We start from the raw sequence: 26,342 nt of genomic DNA, 5'->3' as shown, positions 1-26,342 counted from the left end.
GCGCGGTTATTAAATTTTGCAAGCAATTGACTTGACCAACATAGGGATGGCATCGGGATGGGCGTCGAGGGTGGGGGTTATGGCATGGCGGGAGGGTTTATGGCCCATAACCCAGACCCACCGATAATCAATAAATGTTGTGGAAAATGTAAGGCTGGGAAATTGTTACACATGGTGCAGCTGATGAAGCTGAAATTAAATGAAACTGAAACCACATAACGATAATGACGAGTCGAAAAATATTCAATGCCAAAAGCGATTGCAGCAAACTATTACAATTATTAGAATAGCCACCCATCGAATGATATTTAGGATTTTCCAAATTTAATATCTTTCTCTATATCATGCTTAAAACTTTTTATGATATAGAAAATATTTCTTGATATAATTTCAGATTAAAAAACATTTAAATAATCTTGTTTAAGAACTCAAAAAAAACTATTATTCAATTCAAATTTTGATCATCAAGGTTCTGCTGTGTTATGATATAGTCGAAATACATTTTAAACATAATAAACAAATAGTTTAATTTTGTTAAAGTTAAAAACTCAATACCTTGATTATATATGGAAATGGATATTATTATGTTTAAAATAAATCCTAGTCAATAGATCAATTTAAATTTTAAATATAGTAGAATGTGAAGATTTAACTTACATTGCTTAGACTGTTGATTGAAGTTTATAAGAAAGATATAATTTTTGGAAATTTACTGCAAACTTCGCTTTGAATTATTTCTATGCGCTACTAAATTTGTCTGTTTTTGTGTTTCTTTTTTTGCTCTGGACCGTATTTTGTTTATTAAAATTTAGTTTTAATTGACACCAAAAAGGAACTTTTGGGATTAGGAAATTGACTAAGCACTTGAAGAACTAGGCAACTAAAAGCGCAATATTATTAATTTATAATTCTGAATGTTGTTATTTGTTAGTCATACACACACGCAATACACTTATATACGGAGATTTATATAACACACACAGCTGAGCCTTTTGTAGGCAACGGAACGATAGTGAGGGGTATGTACATATACATATATATGTATGTATGGGAGGGAGGAGGAGAGACGAACTTTTTTCACGTCTCAAACGAAAAAATATTGAACCGACTTTTCTAGATTTTACTAATTTTCTTTTTCTTATTTTAGGTAAGCATTTTTGAATTTCTGGGATTTTGTTGTTTTCTTTTTGTTTGTTTGTGAAATTATTCAATTCGTTATTGTTGTTGTACAATTTACTTTTACTTTACTTTTTTTATGCACGAAATATTAGTTAGTAGTTTGGAGATTTCAAACTTGCACGCTCAACTGTCCACGATGTACTGTGCTAACGGTATTTACGTCGCAGGCAGCCCAACATAGGCAAAGAGCGTGAAAGAGATAGGGAGATGTTAAGCTGTTAAAAAGTTAGGAGGTCCTAGCTTACGCGCTCTCTCTCTCTCTCTTGCTCTCCCTCTCTGTGTTACTCAATGGTGAACTCTGGTACCCTCTGTGTCATTTTTCATTCGGTTTCTCTCTGCAAACAATTTATCCAATTGTATTTAAAATAAATGTACAATAAATATCTCACAATTTATTGGAAATCTTTTCTCTAGTCTTTAGTGAATATTACCAATAGATAAATAATTTGTTTTACAATATTGCGCGATGTTAAAACGTTGCTGTTAACTATTAACATTGGGCTGTAAACTTCAAAAATACAATTTATTGTGGCAATTTGTTGTTGTCGCTGCCAAAACTTTCACTATCAGAATTCTATATGCATATAAAGAATTTTTTCTCTCTCTCTCTCTTTCTTTCTATCTCTGACTTGGTTGCGCATACGCAAAGAGAGAGGGAGAGAAATAAGTGCAGTTGTTGTTGATGTCAGTTGTTTTGTGAGCCTCTTTGGGGGCTTGTTTTCGATTTTCAATGTTAAGTGCGTGAGAGAGCGATGACAGGCACACACACACAGCCATAGACAGAGACACACTCACACTCATACGCCGCACATACAGAGGCACACAATGAAAAAGGAGACGCTCGACTTGATGTATTCCCCAGTTGTAGGGCGATGTCTTCTCTATGCAAATGGTACGCCCACGCGTAATCAAATACATATACACACATGTATGTGCGAATACATATACATCCAGGCATATTTAAAATGTACATACATATGTACATAATCAGCGCCCAACAATTATTTATTAATTATGTTTTAAGATTTTGTTCACTATGCGTTACCATAGGGCGACATTCAATATTGTTTCCATTTCCATATTGTTTCGAACATCAGTAATTAAACATCCGTGTCGTATGAGTAATATCAATTAATTTTTATAATAATACTATTGTTATCGACATTAACAATTTTGATGTAATAATAATATATTTTAGTTCATAGTTTAGTTTTTTTTTAAGGTTTGTTAGGGTAGTTAAAAATTCGATTATTTCATAATATTACATTCTGACTTCGTTCTTATCATGTTTGGGCTTTTCTCGTTGGCCTTGTTGTTTTTATTTTATAGCTATTTGGCCGTTAGGCTTCGTTAAAGTCTTTGTAAATTGCAAACAGCTGTTCCCGGCCAAAACCGACTTTGCCGCTTCCGCTTCCCTTTCCTTCCGCACAGACATGCTCACATACAATTGCTCTAGCCCTTACACTCTTCCGCTGCCATTGCCTCGTCTTTTCTTCCTTGTGGCCAGTCTTTACAATTTCACTTTCGCTCGAGTGCGTGGGCAGAGGCAATAGCAAAGACTGACAGACAGGCAACTGCCTAATATGACACCCACTTGAAAGTGAGAAAGAGAGAGAGTTTGAGTGCGAGAAAAAAGAAGACTTCTGTACAAACAAACATACATGTGTGTCCAAGTTATGTAACTGTAACTGTTTTGTTGCTCTTTATGATTGAACTTTTCTCTGTTTTCTTTTTTTTTTTTTTTTTGCCTTACTTCGTTTTCGTCTTATTGTATTTAGTTATTAATTTTTGTGGCTGCCACGTTAATTCTTGTTGCTGTTCTGCCATGCCGTTGTCGTTGTCGTTGCCATTGCTCTTGCCTTTGTATCCTGGCGCGTGGCCTTATTAATTGAAATTTGTTGTAGCGAAGCCTTGTTAATGCCCTCCTGAAGAGTTATGGCTGGAAAGCCAGTAAAAAGGTGAGGGAAAAGGTGTAGAGAATAAAGTCTAGATGACTGATTTCAATTAGCGAATTTAGGTCAGAAGTAATAATCATTATATTAAATGCCATTACTATCATTTGAATTAACCAATTCATTGAAAATTCAATTAAATAGGTCTAATCAATAATTAAACAGTTCTTACCGTTTACCTACGGTAATATACTAATGTGCAGAGATATTGTTATCCTATATCTCTGATTGTAAATTTTAAATCATAGTTTCCACAATAAATGAAATATGACGAAAAGCTGAAAGATTATTATTGGAACTCGAAAATGGTAACCTATCTAAACCAAATAAATGGGGTCGAAAGTTTAAAAATTTTAAATAAACATTTATTTTATACAACAGAAAATAAAGACTTTTGCTAAATATTTAACTAGGCCACAGATTGTGCTGCAATATATAATAATGAATTTAATTGTCTTTATTTCTTTTCCATTAAATATTCAATAAATTATTTAAATTGCGTCCCCCCGAAAAAAAACGAAATAAATTAATAGATGCGCCTCAGCGTATGCAACACATATTTACCATATATGCTTTTACCATGCACTCGTGCGTATACACAATATTTTTGACGGTGAAGGTTGTGGAGGCAGTTTGTGCTGGCAAAGAGGGAAAGGCGTGAAAGGAAGGAAACCCTAACACAAACACATGCACAATATTATAGAAAATACATTTCAAACGTTTTTTCGTCAATTTGTCAGTCAGCGTGTTGAGTTCTTCAGTTCTTTTTGGGGGGCGTTGGATATTTCGAATGTTGCTTTCGTCCTTGTTGATAAACAAGAATCGATAAAACCAAACGAGGCGCGAGATGTTTGTCCCTCCCACACACAAACACACACCACATACACATTTCTAAAGTATGGGGTTAGGGTTTGCCTTCTTACATGGAAAATACAATATACAAAAAAGGCTACAATGAAAATGAAACTGAGAGTGAGAAGGTGTGTATGCTTAACAAAAGACCAACCAGGGTAGGGCAGGAATCTACCGACATATATATATATATTCAAAGATATATATTTATACATATGCATGGATGTGTGAAAAGATAAACGGTTAATCAATAATCAACACAAAACGGAAATTATCAACACCTGTAAACGATAATTGGGCTGAAAAATTCAATTATTTATTCAACATATTGCCACAACATGTGAGAATAATATGATTCCTTTGTGTATACGTGTGTGTGTGAAAATTGTGGTTTAGGGAGACATTAACATTATTAAATGATATGGCAAAATGATTTTCTTTAAGATTTTCTATGGGTGTCATATCCAGTTTTCAAAGTCACTTTAAAATAGAATTTTTTCCTGTTGAAAATCCTTGCTTACTATAATGTGATGTTTCAATGGGAGTAGGCAAATTTACATTTAGATCTTGTGATAAACTGTGTTTCAAATTTCAATTTGAATATAAATGAAACTATGATCAGCACACATATGCATAGTAAAGGCGGGTCGTCATATCTACCCTATCCTTTTTCTGGTTCTCTCTTTGCTTCTTATCCCTTTCTGGTTTTGTTGTCGGTTGTTTGTTAAATGTTGAATAAAACAATGGAGCTTATCCGGGGACTATGACTATGTAAATACAGTTTTGCCTCCCTCGTCCTCTTATTGCTATCATCATCATCATTGCGTCCATTATCTGCTTGCCTGTTTTCTGTTTCCATTGTTTTAGAGCAGAAGGCATTGTCAATGTTGTGCTCTTCCCCTTTCCCCCCTTCCCTTCGATGATGGTAACTGCTTGAAGCTAGTTGTAAGGTCAAATGTTAGTACAAACCCCAAACCACGTGCTTTCAGACATCCTTACATTATCGTGTACGTCCTTGTAACCATTTTAGCATAAATAATTATAAATTTGCAACAAAATGTTAACCACGTACAACAAATTCTCTATCCGATTACATTTGAAACAAGCGCTTTTCGGATTGAGAGACTGTCATCCCATTTCATTTTTCTTAAATCATTTATGATATGTAAGCAAACAGAGTTCTCATCTCAAATAACTTAACGAAATAGAACCAAGAATAATTTAAGGATTAACTTTACCTCAACAAGTGACAATATATCGATTTTGGATAAAAATGCCAATTGATTTAATTTGTTTCTTGCTTATTCTTTTTTCATTGGCTGGTAAAAACGCAGAAAATTCAACTAAATTAGATAATTTTAATAAACTAATAAATAGAAGTAAGTAGGATTTGGCTGAATTTTTCTTGTCATGGGCGGCACTACAATTCATCGTGCGTCAACTGATCCTGATCTTTGGGAACAATGAACAGGCCTTCTGCTGTGGTCCATCGTGTGCCGTGTCTTGGATTATGAACGCCGACAATTTCCATTTGTCCAGAAATAGGACGACCATACGAACGTCCTGACATGCCCAAATACATGCCCGTATCGATGTGACGCAAACGAATGTGAGCATCCCGCATCCATTTCTCATTAGAGCAAACCACTTCCCAATGATCGCCAGTATCACCCAAACCGTCTGTACCATAGGCGGAGACCTCTTGCTCTCCAGATAGGGGTGAACTGAAGTGATGGGAGTGCAGATTCTTTTTGGTCGACAAGTGCTCCAGTCTTATGGTGTTGCCACATGCAATGGGCTCTCCACGCTCGCAAAGCTCATTTGTCAGGGCCTTGATCACCCAATGACTATTGACATCCTCCTTCTGCTCCACACCAGTCACCGATTGTTGGCCCGATCCTGAGCCATATTTCACATCGTGCGAGTGGAGGCGGAAATTGTAATCCGAATTGAGCAGCTTTAGTATGGAACCACACGTCACAACATTTGTCTGGGTGGCTGGATAACAACAAAAGCAGAAAGAAATTCGATTTTAGCGATTAGCGGTGGGCAAGCGGGGGGGCGTTGTGAGCGGCGTGGCCAATCACAGAAGACCACATAAAAAAAGCCGCTAAGCAATGAGACTCAGCTCTCAGCTCACCTTGATAGCTGGGCAGACAGCTGATTATGGATAGGCAGGTTAGCACCAGTAGATTGAGCATTTTGTCTATAATTATTTTTATTCTATTTTAGTTTTATTTAATACTCCAACACTCAGTTATAATGCAATAATAATTTACACGCAAACAAATGATGTTGACAAGGGCTGAAGAACAAACAGAAACCGATAAGTTTTTATAATTTTGCTATCGATTATTATCTCTAATTTCACCACGGTCACACCGTGCACTTGCAAACGCAATTTTTCAGCAAAAACAAATATAGGAAGAAGATATTAAAGTAAATAATATAGCTAAAATTGAATTTAAACAAAAATTAATGGCACACAAGCGTCTGCTGATATACGCTGCATTATTGGCGATATGTTATTTGGTTGGCGTGACATGGGTGAGTAACAGAAAAACAAACAAAGACACCCACACAAACTTATTTGTTTTTCATCCACAATAAAACAATAAAAAAAATCATAGGCTGAGACAGCAATACAAAACCAGACATCGCCTGGAACTGGAATACTCAGTAGCAGCAACAACAGTAGCCAAAGCAATGTGCCCGCCAGCGCTATAGCAACACCAAAACCTAATCCCTCAGCATTACCTCCTCCTGCAGCTTCAGTAACTTCAAATCTTGGCAAATCTTCCAATTCCAGTACGACAACAACTGCAAGTCCAGCTCCAGATTGGTAAGTATAATTACACTTTAAAAAAAAAACAATAAAAACAGAATATTTTTTTAACTAATGTTCGAATTTTCTTAATGTTGAATTTAAAATTTGTACATACATATGTTACAATTGTTATAAATCCGAATTATATTATCAACACTAAGTTTGATAAATTTGTTCAATCATATATTAATGACAATAATTAATTTGAATCATTTATTGTGATTACTTAGTGTCTGTGCTGGAGCATTGCTGCCGCATCTGGATGCCAATGGCAAGGAATTGCCCATTTGCAATGAATGCAAGTGCTCCCATGTAGCAAGGAATACGACTCTGATTAAGGTAGTAAACCGATTTAAGACTATGCAGAAAATTAAAGTTAATATGACTCTTTTTTGTGATTTAGGTCGTAGTCATCATAGTGATTTGGATAATATCCATTTTGGTGATATACATGCTCTTCCTAATGTGTCTGGATCCGTTGCTGAACAAGCGTGTTAAGGCCAACTATCAGGAGCACACCAATGAAGATGTACATATGAAATCATATTCTAAATATGCAGGCATACAATATAGTTTACTCGTAACAGTCCATGATGATCATACCAATAATGATCGTGATAATAATGAAGATGATGATGATGAAGATCGCATTTGAATAGAAATTTTTTGATTTTTATAGAAAAATCTTTTGTCTTTTTTGTTTCATTTCCTGTATTCTAACCTCCTGTATCCATTGCTGCACCCCCACAGTCCAGACTAACACCAACTCACTCTAAGTTTAGTTTTTGGTTAATTCAACTAATACGTGGGATATGCTATATATGTTTTACAGGATGAACCGACACCGCCCATGCCAGCAGCATCCACATCGGCCAACAATCAAGAGTTAAGTGCTCGAGCCAATGTCTTAAACCGTGTTGGCCATCAGCAGGATAAATGGAAAAGACAAGTCCGGGAACAGAGGCGTCATATCTATGATCGGCATACAATGCTCAACTGAGTTGGAGGAGCATCAAAAAAAAAAAAAACAAAAACTTAAGACATCCTCATTGTTTAAGTGAAGATCAAAATTATTTATATATCCTAAATATAGCCACAATTATTAAACAAAAGTTTTATTTCCGAAAAATATAAACGAATTATTTGTGTATAGAAATTCAGATGATGTGTCATTACTCGAAAATGTTAGCAAACCTTTTAATGAAAGTTTTGAAGAATGTTTAAACAGTTCTGATGCAATTTAAAAAGCAAATTGTTAACTGAAAATGTGTAATATTAGTTTATCACTCGATTTTCTGGCAAATTCTAGTTATCTTATCAATTGAAATACTTTCACTTTTCCTTCTTTTTAAAAGATTAAAAAGAACCAATCCTAACTAAATTAGTTCAAAGTTTTTTCAAATATTTCTAGAAATTGTAAAAAATATATTCAGATCAAATCCAAAATTTTTATTATTGAAATTGAGTGCGATTGTTGTGTATTTGTATGAACGTATTCCCTTAAGCTTGATTAAAAATTGTACAAAATTTTGAATTCGTTTCTCTAATAGCCTTTAATATTGGCTGCAAAAGTCCAGTTCTCGTTAACATTGTATGGACCCTCGACTAAGCAGTTGCTGGTCGTGCAGACACCGACAGTGTATTTGGACATGTTTCGGGTATCACGATAATACAAGACTTCCATGCATTTGCGAATCTTTGGGATGGTTAAGAATGGATTGATTAGATTTTAAATGTAACAAAAGTGTTAATTATTTAGTTACCAAATCTGAAGCCTCTTGGGCGGTAAAGTCACGATCAGCTGGCTTGCGTTCACGCACCAATGGCAAAGCTAAATGACGGGCAAATCCAGTGGCTACCACATAATCCTCATAGGCACGTCCACGCAAATCGACATTGCCCAGGAAAGGAACGCCTTGTTTATCGACTCCACCGACTACAACATCAATGTACAATGGATTCATTCGGCTGCGACGACCATAAAGCACACGAGTCAGCCAAGAGGACAATTCTTTAGGCTTCATTGTGATCTGATCATCGTAGTATTGGTCCTCAATCATTTTCTGATCAATGTTCCGTTTGATCGATTGTATGTCAGCGAAATCTCCGCTTCCGCCCAAAATGATATTGTTGTTGATTTTGAAAACGCGATGAATATCCTGATAACGAGCCAATGATCCATAGGAGACCAAGGTGTCAGCTGCGATCATAACGCCTTCATCAAAGCGAATGCCCAACACCGATGAACCAGTGGTAATTGAAGATCTGCAAGAAAAGCGAATAAGAAGAGTTAAGGGTGATTCTTCAAAGCTGCCTATATATATTCCTACGTATTCCGCTTGGTTCCGTACGGACCCTCTGTGACCAGTTCACTGGGCAATTTGTGGGTCTGCTGTCCGCCGGTGAAGTTGTAGAAACCACCAGGTGTGGGTCCATTGCTCCACAAGGGATAGCCTGAGCTCTGGTAGTTGTTCAACATTTTAATTTTAGTGTAAGTTAATAAAACAATTTATTTCTTTAGCTTCAACCGGAATGCGACAGAATGACGAGCAGAAACGAGTAGAGTTGCCACAGATAAAGTCTGCAAAAAAGTGGCAGCACTGGTGAGTTTATCGATAGCGATATATTTCATCAACATACGAACTTTGGTCACACTTAATTTCAAACTTGGGCAATAAGAAAGGGACAACTATATACAGCTACGCGGGAAATTTAAAGTAAATTAGTGCGGAAAAGTTTTTGATTTTAGTTTTAAAGCGATTAAAAGCGATACAACAAAACAGCTAATATCTTTTAAAACCATTTAGTCATTCAAAAAGAGTTGTATTCTTTTTTAAGATATTAAAAACATATATTTGCCAGTATACCAGTATACACAAAATATTCTACATATAATCAACACCGTTCATAGTGCTAGGGAATGTTATCTGTGCTTTTTGGGTTTTGTGCTTGATTTTCTATCGCATCTTTTAGATGCCTCCAAATAATACAGTCTAGTTATATCAATAATATATAATACATATGTATTACGCGCATAGTTGAGCTAGGCTTTAACAATTAATCAGGGACTATTACAAGCTACATATATAATTTGTGTCACGGCCAAAGGTTTAAAAATATTCATATTCAATTTCGTAAAGCTTCTTCTAATTGTTGCAACAGCAATAAACATTATCACTGGAACTGTTAGGCGTTGTCGGTGACATGGGGGCGTGGTTATCTCTTTTAAGCGGCTTGCTATAGGAATGTGGTCCACGCATAAAAACATCAATGAGTTGACAATGCGATCTGCAATTAACAAGAATCGAATTTTAATAAAAGTGAATAAAGAGAAAGAAAAGAGAATAAAGGTATACTTACATCATGGTAATGTCTAAATCGGTGACCACTTCGCCATCACAATTCCAGCTGGAATATTCTGAAGTACCACCCACTTCCGCTTGAGCTATGGGCTGACAAGAGCCGCCTAGACTGAAATTGCTCTCCTCGCTGGCGGCGGCTGCTGATAAAGTTCTAAATTGGAATTTTCTAGTACGGTAGACCTCCACAAAAGGTAGATTACGCTGGAAATTGAAGCATAGACATGTTAAACAAACTGATACTGAATATTCTTATAGGTCTACTTACAATATCGCCTCCTCTTCCAGCCGTGTTCAGGAGGAATCTGACATTATTGATCAGTGAGGTTTTCTTAACCAAAATTAAATCCAGACAACCATCACCCAAATGACTGTAGCGCGAAATGCCATTGGGACTGCGGGAACAGGCACAGGTTATATTGGCGCCACAAATCATAAAGAAATTGCCTTTAATGGTCTTCCATTGATGCTCAGGTGAGTTCAAATCGTAGGTGGAATTGAGCAATCCTCCGCTAGCTGTCGACGATGTTAATTGCAGTTGGTTAGGACGTGGACGCCTTAATAATGCAGTTTCGCTAGAATTTAAATGAAGAGCGGGCTGTTCGACCGTTGGAACGTCATTCTGTGGCAATTCTTCCCTTGATTGAGCCAATTGCTCGGTATTAAATATCGAGGAGCGTTGATCTATTATGGAACTGGCAAAGCTGCAACGCTCACAATTGGCATAACAAATAGTGGAGACATTGTCATCATCGATTAAAGGGGTTTGCGGAGACAGCGGGGAATTAACCTCTTCAACTAAACGTAATTCGGCCTCATAGCCACGATTACTGATGAAGGCTTTGACACCACTGTACTCATATCTGCGAGTGCCCATCCAACGATATTGTTCACTCTGTGCGGCCACATCGCCCAGATAGCCATAGCTAAGGACACTCGCACAGAAACGCAAGAGAGTCTGACTATTGCTCACACTGCACACATCCAGGCCACGATGTTGGCCCAATATCACATGAATGGCTGCTGTACGGACATCCGCCGTACCATGCATACTATAGGCAATGGTGTCGGTGCTACCGGCGGGTATAACGCCCACTGTTAACTCTGGCCGTGGAATGAACGCCGGCTTTCGCTCATCTAAGCCCAACTCTTTAATGCGACGAAAGATCAAGCCATTGATAACCTCTGCCACGGTGCCATCGCCTCCGACACAGCAAACCGCGTCGTAGCAACTGAGATCGTGCGTTAACAATATATCACGTATCTGATTTGCTCTCTGTGTGGTTATACAAGTGGCATCAATGCCTGCCAACTGGAAAACGGGCTTGACATCACGTTCATATGTCTGAGATCCTGCCTTGCGTCCGCCATACGGATTGATGAACACCAATAGACGTCGCACACGCATTCTTGTCGGCGTGGAGTCACTCAAACGCAACTGCAACTCTTCCAACCATTGACGTACTATATACGGATCCGCATTGTAGAGGGTCAAGCGTTGCAATTGCCAACGGTTGCAATCGGTTTTCGATTTACTCAATCTCTGAGCATAATTTATAGTCAGATATTGATTCGTAGGTCTTGTGGACCCACCCGATATGGGTACATGATCGGGGGGTTTCATTGAGGCCACCTTCGTGTCACCCGACTTAACGCTAATAATGTCATCAATGTGTAAAACATGACTACTCGGACCATAGGCACATCCGGTTGAACCATCTGGAATGACTTTAGTTTCCATTGGTGGAGCTTGCTTCTCATTCTCCCTAATCTTTTGCATGCGTTCCCAAATCAATTGCTGTCCATGGAGCAGTACACGATAGCTTTTCTTTTTCAATTGGAAATTGTTGAGCAAAATGTTGCCCAACTCCATGGCTCCTGGAGCGGCAGAGGAGGAGGAACAGCATGGTAATGGCTGTTTGCTCTGCGTCATCTTGATTTGCCCCTAACGTCGTCGTTTTTGCCGGCTCTAAAAAACGTGAGAGAGAGGAAAAGTTAAAACAGGTTTCGCAATAGAAATAGTCGTCGTAAAACTCAATTACAACTCCATTCTCTTTTTTAATTTCTGAAAACGTTTTCGTATGATAGGGCCTTAATTAGAGTCATGAAGGTGTCTCTGTGTGTGTTTGTGAGTGTGAGTGTATGGCGGAAAAGGTCAACCCAAAACTGATGGCCTATGTCATTAGCAATGAAGTGCTAATGGTATTCCAATGACAATCATCATCATTTCCATTTCAATCAATAACAAAATCGATTTTTGGAAAATCAATATCTTAATATAGACAAAGGGAGGCTTATCAAAATCTTAAATGGTTTCAACATGAAATCAATCTTATTATTTTTTAGATTTATGTATACCGATAAAACTTTTGATTGATCTTTACGTCTTCTTTAAGTTATTAATATGCGTTCCAAATTGAATCAATATTGATTCAATTGTATCCAAGTTCTTAAGAAACGTTGGTTATGAAATAACATAGTTTTCTTACGTATTAAATTGATGGCTAACTTTGAGGAGTAGAAATAAAACGCCTCCAGCACCTGTTTGACTTCTCAAGAATACAAATCACTCTAATTGTACGCTTTGTATGAAACCACAAAGAATTATAGACATAGAAACCGATTTCAGTTCATAAATGGGGCAATTTGCATTGCTTACTCAGAATTTTACTTTAATTATATTATAAACAATTTATGGCCGTCTTATGTCTATCTGCCTATCTTTTCCTTCGACTTTGTACATATATACTATACATATATATGTACATATATACTATATAGAATTTATACCTTTGTATTGCCTTCGGTTTGCTTATCAGTTAAAACACAAAAAAAAACAAAAATTGCACATTTTACCTCGACGAAGCGTAATTTTGTTGTTTATGGCTCAATGAATTTGTGTTAAAGCAGAGAGACAGAGAGAGAGGGAGAAAGATTAATGTGTTCGATATAAAAAAAAAACTGGTTTAAATTGTTGAAAGAAAAACGGAGAGAGAAAAAGAGAAGGTGTAAAAGAAAAGGTTGATTGAACTCTCAACTGAGACAAAAAAAATTGTAAATTACTAAGGTCAGTGAAAATTTAAACCAATTTGAAGGAACTGAGCCAGTTCATGTTTCAATTCAACAAATAAACCGGTTTTAAGTAACAAAACAAAAAACACATATTCTTTATTCATTTGTTTAAAACATTTCAAAAGAATCTTATTTTGCAGGAGCGGATTGAAGGCAAAAGTTTGTTTCAAATGTCATAATTAGAAATAAAACAACTTGCCTATAAATTGTAATCATGAAAATTAATATATGACTTTTTTACTGTTAAATTTTTAATATGACGATGCGAGACATTTTTCAGTTTTGTTATCAGTAAATATGAATTTGTTTTGTGTTTTGTTTTTATTGACATGTTCAAGTAGGTCTCAGACCCTCCATTAAGTTCACTTCGGCCCCGATTGAAGGCAAACACAAAGCTTGCCATTTTGTTAAAGTGAAAAGAAATATATATATGTATAGACAAATACAATAGTTAGTCACAACCAGTAGAAGAAAAATATATATACTGCTGCTAATTGAACACTCACACACACACCGTAACAAAAAGAACTCAGTCGACTAAGCAAACAACACTACGTATACGCAATTTACTCAAGGTTATCTCCATCCATCAGCGAGAGATCGCACCCAAAAGCTTAGCTTTAGAATCATCAACTAAAAACTGAGTCTCAGGCAAAGACTGTGAATTGGAGGAGAAGCTGTGCGTGTTTTTTGAAAAACGAGTTTTCAATTCTCTCGTCGACTGCGACGTCGCGACGTCGACCTTCGCCTTGACTTGACCACCAATAAACCATAACCGAATAACCGACTAAATCGCATGACTGAACTGCACCTCACTTGCCCATAGATCATCTAAATATATATGCATATTTGTGTATATTGGACACTTGACCTTGAAACTTGACACATGTTTATTCTATGTTTGTGCATTTGCCTAGCAACAGGTTTTAGTTGCATTTCAAGTTTATTTTCTTTATATTTCCTAGCGGCATTCCATTTGCAGTTTTTTTTTTAATGAGTTTTTTAACTCATTTTCGTGGGAGACGGCGACCGATACAAAAGTCATAATTTCAAGGTTAATGGTCTCTCGTTATTATAGTAGAATGACAGAAATATTAAAATTTATTTCATCTAACACATAAAAGGTTTGCATGAGCTCTAAAAACATATAACTATAAAATTTATTCAAGATATATGTACATATTTTAGTTATAGACAATATTTGGACAAACATTTTGCATTTTTCACATTTATAAACAATTCTTTTTGCTGTAAATTAAAGCTTATAAAAATGTACGGAATATAAGAATCTTTACAAACTTTATAAATAGATAAAGTTTTTGGTATAAATTTAACATTTCATTTTACATTGCTAAATGGTTTTACCTAAATATTGTTCAATTTATTTTAAACTTAAGATTGATAGCCCAAACAATCAATTCGGCTTTCTTTTTTTGCTCAAGTGTATAAGAAAAAAAATGTATAAACATTAAGAAAATATTCTTAAGTCCAGTAAGTCAATTTAAACGTATGTATTTATGTAATATTTAAGAATTTTAATAAATTAAGAACGTTTACTCAATATTTATTACTAAAGCAATACTTCCTTAAATTAACGAATAATTGAGAGATATGCCTAAATAATTATAAGCTTAAATTATTTCAAAAACTTTTGGATCTCAAATACTGACCTGATTTGGCTGATTTAAAGTTGCAAAATTACTTTTTTAAAAAATAAAACATTTTGCCTGTTTTAGTTTGGGATGAAACTGGTTCAAAAAATGGATTTAAAGGTTTATTCAATGTAATTTTTGTGGAACTAACTATATACTTCCCTTTGATTGAAATATAGTCAAATAAAATACAGAATCTTTGAAAACATACAAAACTTGCTGTTCGAAAAGTCGAACAGTGGTCCAAAATGGGTAAAATTTTGCATTCAGTTTTCACTTTCATTAAGGGTATCATACTCTAACATTTCATTATACATTTTATGTATCTCTCTGCATGCCAAAAATTAATTAGTTTTTGCTGTTTTTTTCACTCTCTCATTCTCTGTCTGTGATTGTTGTTAATTAAAAACGTTTTTATTGTAATGAGTGAAACAAAACAACACTTGTAAAATACTCTATAAGTCGACATACATATATAGCTATATATATTTATTTAGGGTCTTTCCCCCATGCAAACGCCAAAAAAAAAACACAAAACAATTCATCATAAATGGATGTGAAAAGAACGAGAGAGAGAAGAAAAGAACTGGAGAACAAGAGATTTCCCCCTTGGGGAATGATGTAAATAAAATGAATATATATTTACATGAATAAGCAAATTAAATAAAATATGTACAATATTATCGGAAGCGAAATGGGGGCGGCCGCTGATGATTACAGGAAAACGGAACCCCCACAATTTGTGGAAATTGAATATAACAAGACCCTTCAGTGAAATGCTAAAGCAAATATATATAATAATATTAGCATTTGTTGTGAGAGTTTAATATTGTTAATAGGAAACCACAATTTGTAAACGTAAATTGCTATTTATAGTAAAAGTACAAGAAATAAAAGGTATTTAAAAATTTAGTATGTATGTACATATGTCTAGTAATTGTTATAAATAGAACAATTTATTTGGGTTATTCTAAACATTTACATATGATTGTCTTGCCGACATTCTTTATTAATCATTTTTAGTTTTCTTTGAATCTCTTAGAACAATTGTTTCTCTCCTTTTGTACAAATTCTACAAAACAAAATCCTCTATAAAATGTATGCGAAAAAGTATATTGACCTGAAAATGTTAGTGGTTTGTTTTTAATTCTTTTAGTATACCATAAAGTAGAAAACAGATAAAGGCGGAAACAATAAAATTTCAAAATTTCATTATTTATGAATTGATTATTCATGAAAAAAAACAAAAAAAGCCACGCCCTTAAAAGAAAAACTAACTTTAAGCCAAAAGTTCATTAAAATTCGTTCTTGCTTTTGTTTAAGCCTTAAATAGTTATAGAGTATCATGTAATTTGTAGTTGTACTACAAATCGGCTAGTTTGTTAGCCAGTTGGAGATTTGTGTTAAGATAAATCAGCATTTAAATGCGCTAAAAACTAAGCTAGACATGCAATAAACAAACTTTGAAATCTGTGGCAAACCCTTTTTTTTTTTGTATTGTTTATAACTGATATGGGTTAAATCATTTGGCTTATCGTTTTAGCCAAAACAATAACATTCAAGTGCTAGAGCACTTCAATCTATTTTTGTAATATATGGTTAGTTTTTTTTTATCTTCTTCGCTCAGTTCAGCTCAGTTCAGCATGACAAGAGTAATCAGTTTGCACCTATATACATATATATGTATGTGACACTATATAGTGATAAGATTAAAGCCATGTGATATTAAGGGGGCTGGAGCATGATTTAATCTTGAATCTCCGCCTAGAACAAATTCATCAATGAAATCAAAACAAAATATTGTATAAGAACTTTGTAAATTTGGCATATAAAAGGTGTGGAAATGTTTTTTATATCCAACACCCTGTGAGAAATACCTTGATATCGAACTATGGCCAACCTGTTTTCGCCTAATCTTTATAACTTGCCGCATGACATTCTATAAACCACAATTACCGGTTAATAACTGAGTCACATTTAGTTCAATAAATTATTTTATAAAAGTTAAGTGAAAATGAAAATTAAGTACATTAACTTATGGATCAAAGGTGTCACAATTTTAAGTGCATAACGATAAGGTGGGAATGGCTAATTACAAATGTATGTTCTAGAACGGAAATGTCTACAAGTTGTCATGATAAAAAACAAATTATACCAAAAAAAAAAGCGGCAAGTAGAAGGAAAATTTAAAACTTTATAATGCAAAGCCTTGACCTTTTAGTTTGGACACGCAACCCCCCATAAATATATAAGTATCCACGCCATCCACCATCAACATATCATATCATAAACAACCTCAAAAAATTGTGTGAAGACATTAATCAGCTGGCCGCAAAAAAAAAAAAAACAAATAAAAATGTGGGCGAAAGAGCTTAGACGGGCTAAACAAAGTGCTTAAAAAAAGTAAGTTGGTATTTGTTTTTTTCTACTTTGGCAATGTGAAAAGTTGAAACCTTTAACATTTACGTACTAAAAACCCATTTGCCTATTTTGAAATTGGTTACACATTTAAAGATTCGACTTTTAGAGACCCTTCTACAAGGTGAGGTATATACGAAAAAGTTAAAGGTTTCAAAACTAAACAAGTTTACGATGAGAAAGTTGTATACAATTCAGAACAGGACAGTTAATCTCCTGATTTTTATTCTTTTTCAAATAATTTATAATATTTAGTTATGCAGTTCAGTTTAGACTAGAAATAGTTTAATTAATGAAGCTTTGAAATACAGTCAAAGTTCTTTTATGCGGAACAATTGAGACAAGATTTCAAAATCAGCTAATCGAAGTTAAGTTACAAAGCTTAAAAAATGTATCAACATTGAAATAAATTTAGTTTTAAGATAAATAAATAATTAATTATTAATAATACGAACAAACAATAACATATTTGTTCCTCTTCGGTATTGCCATTGATAGATAATTACATCTCTCAAAAAACTTTCTTTTTCAAAAAAAAAAAATCTGCTTTCCAACATTTTTTTTAGATTGATTTATCAAAATGAAGAATGTTCATGAGCTGTGTATGTACATATGTATTTAGAGTATTCAATTTATCACTTGCCGAAAGTTACTTTTTCGTAAGAATAAAAGCCGCAGAGCAGAGAGAGAGCGGTAGAGATAACAAAAAAAAAAAAATAGAGATAGAGAGGCATAAAGAGAGAGAGTGAGGGGGAGACAAACAAAAGAAGAACTTCATTTTATCCTCCCCCACACTAAGAATACCGTTATCGCCAGACAGCTGTGGTGCAAAAGAAAAGAACAAAAACACAGCTGTAGCATCGATTTCTACATGTGTATGTGTTAGATAAATATACATACATACATACATAGTATATATGTACATACACATTCCCCCACAATTTAAATGTGCGCTATACTTATTGCCGGGTTTGTTTTTTTTTGCCAATTAGCACTATATGAGCTTACCTTCTATAGATTTTATCCATACACAGACGAAATAAATGTTGTCTACGTTGCCGCTGTTGTTGTTGTTATTGCAATTGCAGTTATGTACATGTGGAAATCAAGAAAATTCGATACGAATACGAAGCATTGCAATTTTTGTTTTTTTGCACACATTCACACGTTCACTATCGCGCGCACTCACACTTACACACACACACACACTTAGACAAAGTTTGAAAGTTGCAGTTTTGCGTGTTACTGTAAATGCATTTGTGTTTAAATTTTCTTATTTGACAAGTGTTAATTTGTTTATTGCCAATAAATTGAAAACAGCAATTGAGCTTAGTAGCATTTTAAGAATTTGCCATATAAACTAATTAGTTAAAACAATAAATATGAAAATAATGTCACAAAACAAAATAAACGCGACACTTTATTTTTTTATTATTAAGTTTCACCTTGCAGCTTTAAACATTTTTTAGCAATTCATAATTCTAGACTCTTAAAAACAAAAACAAAATTGTCGGCAAATGATCCGACCGCACGTCCGCTCAGTTTGAAATCAAAACACCTTCAACCACCCCCGTACAACGGTAGTTCGCAACGAGGCAGATGGAACCAAATCGAACTCGTAGCGGAAACACAAAGCCGACTAACTTATACTCTTCACATACTTTTTGTTTCAGGGATTATTAAAGGTGAATTTATCTTCCATAAACATATTTTTCATTCTCCAAGATGCGAATGAATTGAAAGTTTAAAGTGGTTTTTTAAATTCAATCAATTTAGTTTTTTTGTAAGCAATTGGTAGAAATTTCTTTTCTTTAATTTTTTTTTCCCCAACCAAATTTAGGTTATTTTTGGTTAAGCGGCTTTTGAATTTTAGACCGATGCTTAGACCGATGGTAGAGTGAGTGAGTGAGGCGCCAACACAACATTCTTGAGGTCACCTTGCTGCCAACAATGCCAACAATGGATCCAGGATTGCGATTGCCAGTCTTGATTCTGTGAAATGGTTGGAAATAAGAGAAATATTAGAAATTATTTACATTTTCATAATGGAATTCATTCCATTCTTACCTGGAATGGACCAATAGAGGATCCTTTTTGTAGAGCTTCAATTCGCCATGCATATGGGAATTAGATTTACGCAAATCCTCAATATGATTGTAAATTGCTTCGGTGACGTTCAGATACTCGTCCAAATTGACTGGCACCACGGGCACACCAGGTAACAACGGGAGAACGTAGGCCATAGCCGAATTATCTTGATTGGAGCTCAAATAGACTTCACCAAACAAAGGCACACATCTCGAGACACCACGGTGCACCGTTATAAAGGCATCACAGAATTGATATTGTTGTTCAGACAAATTCCTTGGACGCCAACATAACTGCCATCAACTTGATCCCAAGCGCACGTATAGCTCTTGATCTTGAGCCAAGTTGTGGGCGCACTCGTTGGATTACTCTTCCAAACAAATAGTTGGAATCCTTTGTTACGACATTGGGAGTAGCAACAAGTTCCTTGAAAGTTCCTGTAGAAATCAGAAAACTTGTCATTTGGACCCTTGCCACCATCAGCTCGTCGGCTCCATCGTTTAGTGCCACATTCTTCCTCTACTCCACTATATCGACAACATCAACCAATTGCTTACGTCATTGATATTACGCTTATATGATAATGTGACTTTGATTCTTGGGCTGCTGATAAAAAGATAAATGGAATATTACATTTTAAAAACACTTTAATATTTATCATTGTTGTGCTTTCCAGATCGGATATATATCAAGCAACTTGTAAATATAAATGTAAATACGTACCTTGGGGACTGGTGGGATATTATTTAATAGTCAGCATTATTGCTGCTATTTTATGGGCCGGAAGGAGACAGACGGAAACCCACGAATCTCTTATTCGGAACCCTGGCCCTGGGTTCGAGATGTAATACATCTGGTATATTTTGACTAACACTGAGTCTACAGTGGCCTTGTCAACGTTTTCCGTATATGTTATTTGCCAATTGTTGGCCGAGATGTACTCGCCGTCATCCCACCAGTAAGGTATCTCCTGCTCCTACAGTTCCAGCGCGCGGCGCCGCTCCTTCACCTCTGCTTCAGCCAGGAATTTGTGATACAGCTCGTACAGTATTTCGCTGTCGTAGCTGACATTACAAGCTTGGCCCACCACTCGCCAGTCCATCACGTGCCTATAACCTCCTTGCGAATTGACGGAACGCAGCCTTCTGAGCTTCGAGTGTGCGCCAAGTTATGCGTATGTTCATTCATTAACAAAGTTTTCAAAATGGATATGGGAGATGGGTTTTTTTTTAAAATAGTTTTTAAATGATAATAATATTGTATAATTGCAAATGAGGTCATTTTAAATAATTGCAACGCATTTTCTGCGAAATCCTCACGTGATGGTGATGTGCCATATATTTGTGTAAGGCAGGAAGATCAATATTAGCACCTTAGAATGAATTGAAAGTATTTAAAGTTGTTTTTTAATTGTAATGTAAGTTTTGTTAAATTGCACCACAAAAAGTGAATACCCTACGAATACCCTTTCCGAACCACGCCGAACCGATGAGCCGAACTGCAACAGATGGGCCGAACTCCAACTTTACTCGCGAACTTCGAACGTAAACACAACATTACTCACGAACTCGAACATGTTCACGCGTTTACTCAAATGTTCGAGCGGTTTACTCACGCGTTTTAAATCGCTAGCGTTTTTAGCAACAATTAGAGATGGGATTTCCATCGATAGTATCGATGGTTCCATACATCGATAAAAAAGAACAAACTCTACTATCGATTTTTTTGCCATCGCTGCAAAATCCATCGAGATGGGAGACTATCGATGGACTCCCAGCTCTAACAACAATAACAAAACAATTTTAAACACTAGATGTTTAAAATGTTTTCATAAATAGAATGTGTTTATATTTATAAGACATTTTTCATTTAAAATTCCTAACATAATCTCAGAATAAATTTGGAAGTTTTAGACCGTTGCTATAAATTATAGGGTTGCCATATGTCTGTAAAGAAGTGTTACCTTGGTCTTGAAAAATTGTAATTTTTTCTTTAATTAACTGGTCACATTGCTTTTTGCCATTCACATCGAAACTGAAAAAAATAAAAGATAATTTTTATTTATAAATTTGTAAAATAAAATGCCGAAATATTATTGCGATTATTGTGACACATACTTGACGCACGACTCGCCCTCCGTGCGCAAGACACATTGCACTGGACGCAAGCACCGCGACAATGTTAAATTCTACTACCAGAAGTGGATGGAGGAGCAGGCTCAGCATTTGATTGATGCCACCACTGCGGCGTTTAAGGCTGGAAAGATAACCAACAATCCGTTTGCCAGTGGACCCACAGCAGCGCCACCGAAGCCAGCGGGAGTCTCAATACCTCCTCCCAATATGGGAGCACCACCACGTCCGGGTATGCCAAGTATGCCCTACATGCCGCCGATGATGAATCCCATGATGACGGGCATGCGTCCACCGCCAATAATGAATCCCATGGCTATGATGGGACCACCACCGCCTCTCGGCACAATACCAGGTGTGCGCCCGCCCATTATGAATGGACCAAAGTGACATGGTTCCTACGCTGAGCAACTTTCGCCCACTGGAGGATTGACAGCCAACGAACCTATAAAAAACAATTGTAATTAAGTAGATACGCTAAGATAACTAATAGAAATCAATTCGTATAAAATAAAAATGCATTTTATAATAATAAATCTCTACTTGCAGTGGAAACCAAGATTATTCGAATGAAAGAGCTCATTTCCATTTCAAACTTATACAAACAGAATCAGAAAACGATATCAAGCAGCTCAATGTGTAAAAAGATCTCCTTTGCTTTACCGCCAGTTTACATATAATGATTCGAATTAACAAAGTATAAGTTGAATTTAGTTTATTTGAAAACTAATTGGTGTACATTTCATGGTAGATTGTGTTGCTTTGCACTTCGTATCCTAAATATGCTCTCGAAATTTATAAAATTCTCTAGTATTATAGGTGTTGTGTGTATGCAAATCTAACAATCACATTTATAACTAAAATTACAAGCAAACAAATAACATTTAAAAACACATCAGCCAGCCGACAGACGCACACACACACACACACATATATATATATGTATCCTAATCGTTAGATAGACTATATAATTATATATATATAAAAACCAACAAGAGCACGTCGTTTAACAAACGCAGCATTTGATGCACGGTGCGCATATCGTAATATTTTATGTTTTGTTTTTCTTTTTTTAGTGATTTTTCAAATCGAATATTTCACGGAGTAAAGGCTCCACCTGGGATGGATTTACATTTAGATAGACATTAATAATGAATTTATTCAGACGCTCCACATCTGAAATCTTTTGGATTAGTTTAATAAAAGCGTTCTTAGCCTCACATCCAGAGTAAACGCTTTCCAAATATCTTCTCAGAAGATAATAGTAGGAATTCTGAAAGAAAACAATTTAAATAAATGAATTGTTGATTAATGTAGACTAACAATTCTTGCTTACCTGTTCCAATCTTATGACATCCTTGTGTATCACACGTGGCCTGGCCGGTGTGAAGAGAACAATAGCACAGATTATCAAAACAATATTTTCATCCATACGCCATTTCTCGTCAAAGGTACTTATAAATTTGAGATGCTCCTCATAGATATTGCCTTCGGCGAACTTTAAAAGTTCTGTTCGAATGTTACCCATATTCTCTTTAGTATGAGGCACCTAAAAAATATGGAAATATTTGTAAATTATCATCTTTGTATTTTTTTCATGAGTTGTTTCTGATAGTTTTACCTTCCAGGCACCACGATCATCATCATAGACCATAGATGAGCGCATTATCATCATTTCGGTGCAGCCTCCTTTAAGTAGGGCCACCTGATCCTCTTGGCACATGTCACGGAAAGCACTTATCTTTTTGGCCATTTTGATAAGTCGCTTAATAGCCACCGCCGTAAGGTTGATAAGTTGTAAAAGTTTTGGATTGTGACGTGTATCATCGGGCTGGGGAGACCAGGTGTCCAAATAATTATTATTATTAATTATTTTATCGCAACATTTTCAAGGCGTGCGGCTGGTGTATGACTCAATTTATCACCATGAGACCATCCAAGACTACAGCTTATCAAAATGTCGCACACCTGTGTGCTCTACATATTTTTTTTGTTTTCCCCTCTATATATATATCTATCTGTTTTCCTAATTAACAACAACCAAAATGTGCTAATTGCAGTGGGATGGAAGAACACCAACTCAACCCAGAACCAGCCCTCCAACAAAACGGTAAACAGTTCCCAATCAATGTAGTAGTATTCGTTAGCTCCTTCAATTTATGTGCGCCTAATGTCGCTGGTGATAATTGTTGATAGTGACGACGGCAAGGCTATCAAAACCAGAAACCAGAGCAGAGGCTGATAAAGCCATCGGCTGACTCTCTGTCGCAGATCAATTGGCAGGTGGCCGGCCAAGGCACACTTGAGCAGCACCGAACTAGCTTGACTCTATAAATTGTTTACACAAATTTCAAAATATTAGAATAATCTATCTAATCTAAAACAAAATATGATTAGGAAACTCTTTTCACAATTGAATCTAAGAAAAGTCCTGATAAAATTTACAAAAAGAAAAGTGTATACAAATTTCTTATACACTTCTTTTTTGTTTTCCTATGCATCAAGTTGTGTTTACATTTAGGAGAAGCATTCTGCTGGGCACTCATAAAATCTCACAACAGTGAGGTAGTGACTCACTCATTCACTCAGTCCCAGCACCAACCCCAGGCACGGCCCGGCCAGGTGCAGAGTGTTTATATCTCGTCTAGCATATATACGGGAAAGTGCGGCGATTAGATAAGCAAAATTTGCTGAGACATGAACTAAACGTCAAAAAATGAACCAATGACTGGAACTCATACCTTAATGCGATCGTCGCCCATCATCAAGGCACTGAGATCCTCGTCCACGGGATCATAAAGAGCCTCACTGGCCAGTCGCAGTTCCCGCAATTTCATTTGCTCCGCTTCGTTTAGATCACGTTCCATTATCAGGCTGGAGGGGGCGCAAGTGGGTTGTTGTTGTTGCTGCTGTTGGAGGTTGTGTAAATTAGCTGGGTTACAGCCACTATAACCAGATGATGGCTGACCACCCAAAAACGACATCTCCTCTTTAATGCGGGAAGCAGCCTGTAGACTGGACGATTGATACTCAATTCGTATGACCTCTGACAGCACGGACTCAATTGAATTGATGCTCAGGTCGCCATCCTGGCTGGGCTCATCGTTGTAATTGGTTTGCATAAAGGTCTTAAGGTCAAAATCAGGTGAATTGGCTATGTAGGCCAAGGGATTGGTATTGCTAGTTCCTGATGTGCTGGGCTGTTCATCTGAGACCAGGGTGTGATGATGACTTGTAGTAATTTGGCTGGGCGATTGATAATTTAAATCCAGATCTCCACTGTTACTCAGTGGCGAGGCAGATGCAATGGAGGCGCTTTCGTTGCTGCCCAGCATAGTTTGTAGAACGGTGTCAAATCCAGATCCTCCATTAGTCTGCTTGTCTGTCTGCAACGTCGGTTTCCTTTCTGCAGTGGCCGTATTCGGTCCACTAAGGATACGATTTAGCATTTTGAGAGCCTCGGCGGGGGTGTTCATGAATTTGTTCATTATGTCAATGGCATCTTCTGGTGAATGCATTAGGTTCTGCATAAATTCAACCACATCGGCGGGTGAATCAACAATTTTTGATATAATTTCTAGCCCGTCCGTTGGAGAGCTCATAAATTTGGTGAATACTGTCAGAGCGTTGAAGGGTGAGTTCATAAACTTGCTGATGATCTTGAGGGCATCGCCTAATTAAACAGAGAGGAAGAGAATTTCGGCGATAACGACAATGGTTCAAGGTCATAACTTGAATTAAATCTCAGCCACTTACCCGGATAGTCGATTAAATGTGACACTAGTTTTAAGGCATCTTTTTGTGAACTTATAACCTTCTCCATTACCGATATAGCCTCCTTCTGGGTACGCATCAGTCGGTTTATGGCCTGAGAGGCACGATCCGGATCTGATACTATCTCGTCAACAATTTGATCGGCCGTCATTAGCAGGGGATTCATCTCTTGTGCTGATCGACTACGTCCCGCTGTTGCCATGGTACCACTTCCAGTGGTATTTGGGCCACTGTCAGCCGATCCGCAACTTTGCGAATCCTGTGAGCCGGCATACATATCCAAATTGCTACTACTGCTATCAGCCGGGGTTTTGCTTTCATCTGTATCACCATCGGCCTCCGAACCGCCAACTCCGTGTTCCATCATCCGCCTTTTGGCGCGATTCGTTTCAATTTTCCTCCGTTTGATGAGCTTGTCCTCCTCGGACATGATGTTTTCGCTCTTCATGCCAATGTCCAGGCACTTTTTCAGGCGGCATTTCTGGCAAAAACGACGCGTTACAACCGTAATCTCACAATTTTGATTAAAAGGACAATTAAATGTCTTCTTGGCCAAGGCATTGCGCCGAAAGAAAGCCTTACAGCTTTCGCAGGTGACAGCATTGAAATTATATCCCAATGCCTTGTCCCCGCACACCGCGCAGTTTTTTGGCGGTGACATGTCACACAGCTTTCAATTAGAATTGTGATTGATTTTTTAATTGGCTCTGCTTTTGTTGTGGTTTCTGTGTACGGACGACAGGTCAGAACTGGGATTTAGCGCGGGAGAGGCAAACAGGGCCAGAAGCTGGAGTTGGGAATAACGTGCGTTCTATCACAATTGGCGCTGGCCCCAGCTACATTTTAAATAAAATTTTCTTAATTGCACATTCTGCCCTCTCTCGCACGTAAATTTCGCTTTCGTTATCACCACATATTTTCAATGAATAAGAATTAATGTCCCGTCCAAGTTCCAATCCAATATGTGTGTACGAGCAGGATGGCATATGATTTTTAGTGTGACCATTTCACTCATATGGCGATAATTATCGATAGTT

General features: G+C 36.5%; 6 protein-coding genes and 1 long non-coding RNA gene across 7 annotated transcripts; 3 read left to right on the top strand and 4 right to left on the bottom strand.

Moving 5' to 3' along the window:
• Positions 1-5,267: 5,267 nt before the first annotated feature.
• On the bottom strand, positions 5,268-6,302 carry LOC6651006 (stromal cell-derived factor 2). Its single transcript, XM_002073727.4, has 2 exons — positions 6,124-6,302; positions 5,268-5,981 (listed from the first exon to the last, which is right to left on the bottom strand). Exons 1-2 carry the CDS (start codon positions 6,182-6,184, stop codon positions 5,404-5,406), a joined length of 639 nt encoding a protein of 212 aa, XP_002073763.1. The 5' UTR covers positions 6,185-6,302; the 3' UTR covers positions 5,268-5,403.
• A 60-nt stretch (positions 6,303-6,362) lies between these two features.
• Positions 6,363-7,966, top strand: LOC6651005 (uncharacterized protein CG1161). Its single transcript, XM_002073726.4, has 5 exons — positions 6,363-6,530; positions 6,614-6,825; positions 7,041-7,149; positions 7,214-7,339; positions 7,643-7,966. The coding sequence occupies exons 1-5, from the start codon at positions 6,462-6,464 to the stop codon at positions 7,808-7,810; spliced, it is 684 nt and encodes a 227-aa protein (XP_002073762.1). The 5' UTR covers positions 6,363-6,461; the 3' UTR covers positions 7,811-7,966.
• Positions 7,967-8,238: 272 nt separating this feature from the next.
• Positions 8,239-9,396, bottom strand: LOC6651004 (proteasome subunit beta type-4). The gene is made up of 3 exons (XM_002073725.3): positions 9,141-9,396; positions 8,574-9,075; positions 8,239-8,506 (listed from the first exon to the last, which is right to left on the bottom strand). The coding sequence occupies exons 1-3, from the start codon at positions 9,287-9,289 to the stop codon at positions 8,354-8,356; spliced, it is 804 nt and encodes a 267-aa protein (XP_002073761.1). The 5' UTR covers positions 9,290-9,396; the 3' UTR covers positions 8,239-8,353.
• A 240-nt stretch (positions 9,397-9,636) lies between these two features.
• LOC6651003 (ceramide kinase) lies at positions 9,637-18,702 on the bottom strand. Its single transcript, XM_002073724.4, has 4 exons — positions 18,320-18,702; positions 10,438-12,138; positions 10,171-10,373; positions 9,637-10,098 (listed from the first exon to the last, which is right to left on the bottom strand). The coding sequence occupies exons 2-4, from the start codon at positions 12,100-12,102 to the stop codon at positions 9,957-9,959; spliced, it is 2,010 nt and encodes a 669-aa protein (XP_002073760.1). The 5' UTR covers positions 12,103-12,138; positions 18,320-18,702; the 3' UTR covers positions 9,637-9,956.
• A 33-nt stretch (positions 18,703-18,735) lies between these two features.
• LOC111519527 lies at positions 18,736-20,050 on the top strand. The gene is made up of 2 exons (XR_002724394.2): positions 18,736-18,996; positions 19,152-20,050. It is a non-coding gene; the product is annotated as an uncharacterized LOC111519527 (long non-coding RNA).
• A 1,358-nt stretch (positions 20,051-21,408) lies between these two features.
• Positions 21,409-22,095, top strand: LOC6651001 (U1 small nuclear ribonucleoprotein C). Its single transcript, XM_002073722.4, has one exon. It carries the CDS (start codon positions 21,481-21,483, stop codon positions 21,919-21,921), a length of 441 nt encoding a protein of 146 aa, XP_002073758.1. The 5' UTR covers positions 21,409-21,480; the 3' UTR covers positions 21,922-22,095.
• A 384-nt stretch (positions 22,096-22,479) lies between these two features.
• LOC6651000 (nuclear hormone receptor HR96) lies at positions 22,480-26,281 on the bottom strand. The gene is made up of 5 exons (XM_002073721.4): positions 25,288-26,281; positions 24,273-25,204; positions 23,153-23,362; positions 22,868-23,080; positions 22,480-22,804 (listed from the first exon to the last, which is right to left on the bottom strand). Exons 1-5 carry the CDS (start codon positions 25,964-25,966, stop codon positions 22,604-22,606), a joined length of 2,235 nt encoding a protein of 744 aa, XP_002073757.1. The 5' UTR covers positions 25,967-26,281; the 3' UTR covers positions 22,480-22,603.
• Positions 26,282-26,342: the final 61 nt, after the last annotated feature.

Source organism: Drosophila willistoni, chromosome 3R (genome assembly GCF_018902025.1).
Source record: "Drosophila willistoni isolate 14030-0811.24 chromosome 3R, UCI_dwil_1.1, whole genome shotgun sequence".
NCBI lineage: Eukaryota > Metazoa > Arthropoda > Insecta > Diptera > Drosophilidae > Drosophila > Drosophila willistoni.
Note: the sequence above shows the minus strand (reverse complement) of the source record. Positions and strands in the feature narration are given on the sequence as shown.

Bases quoted from the DNA above. Each gene is read 5' to 3' on its own strand.
- LOC6651000 (XM_002073721.4), bottom strand. From the start codon at position 25,966: ATGTCACCGCCAAAAAACTGCGCGGTGTGCGGGGACAAGGCATTGGGA. The intron at 25,205-25,287 runs GTAAGTGGCTGA...CTGTTTAATTAG, and splicing joins ACATTTAATCGACTATCCGG to GCGATGCCCTCAAGATCATC. The intron at 23,363-24,272 runs GTATGAGTTCCA...TGGTCTCCCCAG, and splicing joins TGGGCGACGATCGCATTAAG to CCCGATGATACACGTCACAA.
- LOC6651003 (XM_002073724.4), bottom strand. From the start codon at position 12,102: ATGACGCAGAGCAAACAGCCATTACCATGCTGTTCCTCCTCCTCTGCC. The intron at 10,374-10,437 runs GTAAGTAGACCT...TTCAATTTCCAG, and splicing joins CTGGAAGAGGAGGCGATATT to CGTAATCTACCTTTTGTGGA. The intron at 10,099-10,170 runs GTAAGTATACCT...TGTTAATTGCAG, and splicing joins GATTTAGACATTACCATGAT to ATCGCATTGTCAACTCATTG.
- LOC6651004 (XM_002073725.3), bottom strand. From the start codon at position 9,289: ATGTTGAACAACTACCAGAGCTCAGGCTATCCCTTGTGGAGCAATGGA. The intron at 9,076-9,140 runs GTAGGAATATAT...CTTTTCTTGCAG, and splicing joins TACGGAACCAAGCGGAATAC to ATCTTCAATTACCACTGGTT. The intron at 8,507-8,573 runs GTAACTAAATAA...ACCATCCCAAAG, and splicing joins CCCAAGAGGCTTCAGATTTG to ATTCGCAAATGCATGGAAGT.
- LOC6651006 (XM_002073727.4), bottom strand. From the start codon at position 6,184: ATGCTCAATCTACTGGTGCTAACCTGCCTATCCATAATCAGCTGTCTG. The intron at 5,982-6,123 runs GTGAGCTGAGAG...GTTGTTATCCAG, and splicing joins CTGTCTGCCCAGCTATCAAG to CCACCCAGACAAATGTTGTG.
- LOC6651001 (XM_002073722.4), top strand. From the start codon at position 21,481: ATGCCGAAATATTATTGCGATTATTGTGACACATACTTGACGCACGAC.
- LOC6651005 (XM_002073726.4), top strand. From the start codon at position 6,462: ATGGCACACAAGCGTCTGCTGATATACGCTGCATTATTGGCGATATGT. The intron at 6,531-6,613 runs GTGAGTAACAGA...AAAAAATCATAG, and splicing joins ATTTGGTTGGCGTGACATGG to GCTGAGACAGCAATACAAAA. The intron at 6,826-7,040 runs GTAAGTATAATT...GTGATTACTTAG, and splicing joins GCAAGTCCAGCTCCAGATTG to TGTCTGTGCTGGAGCATTGC.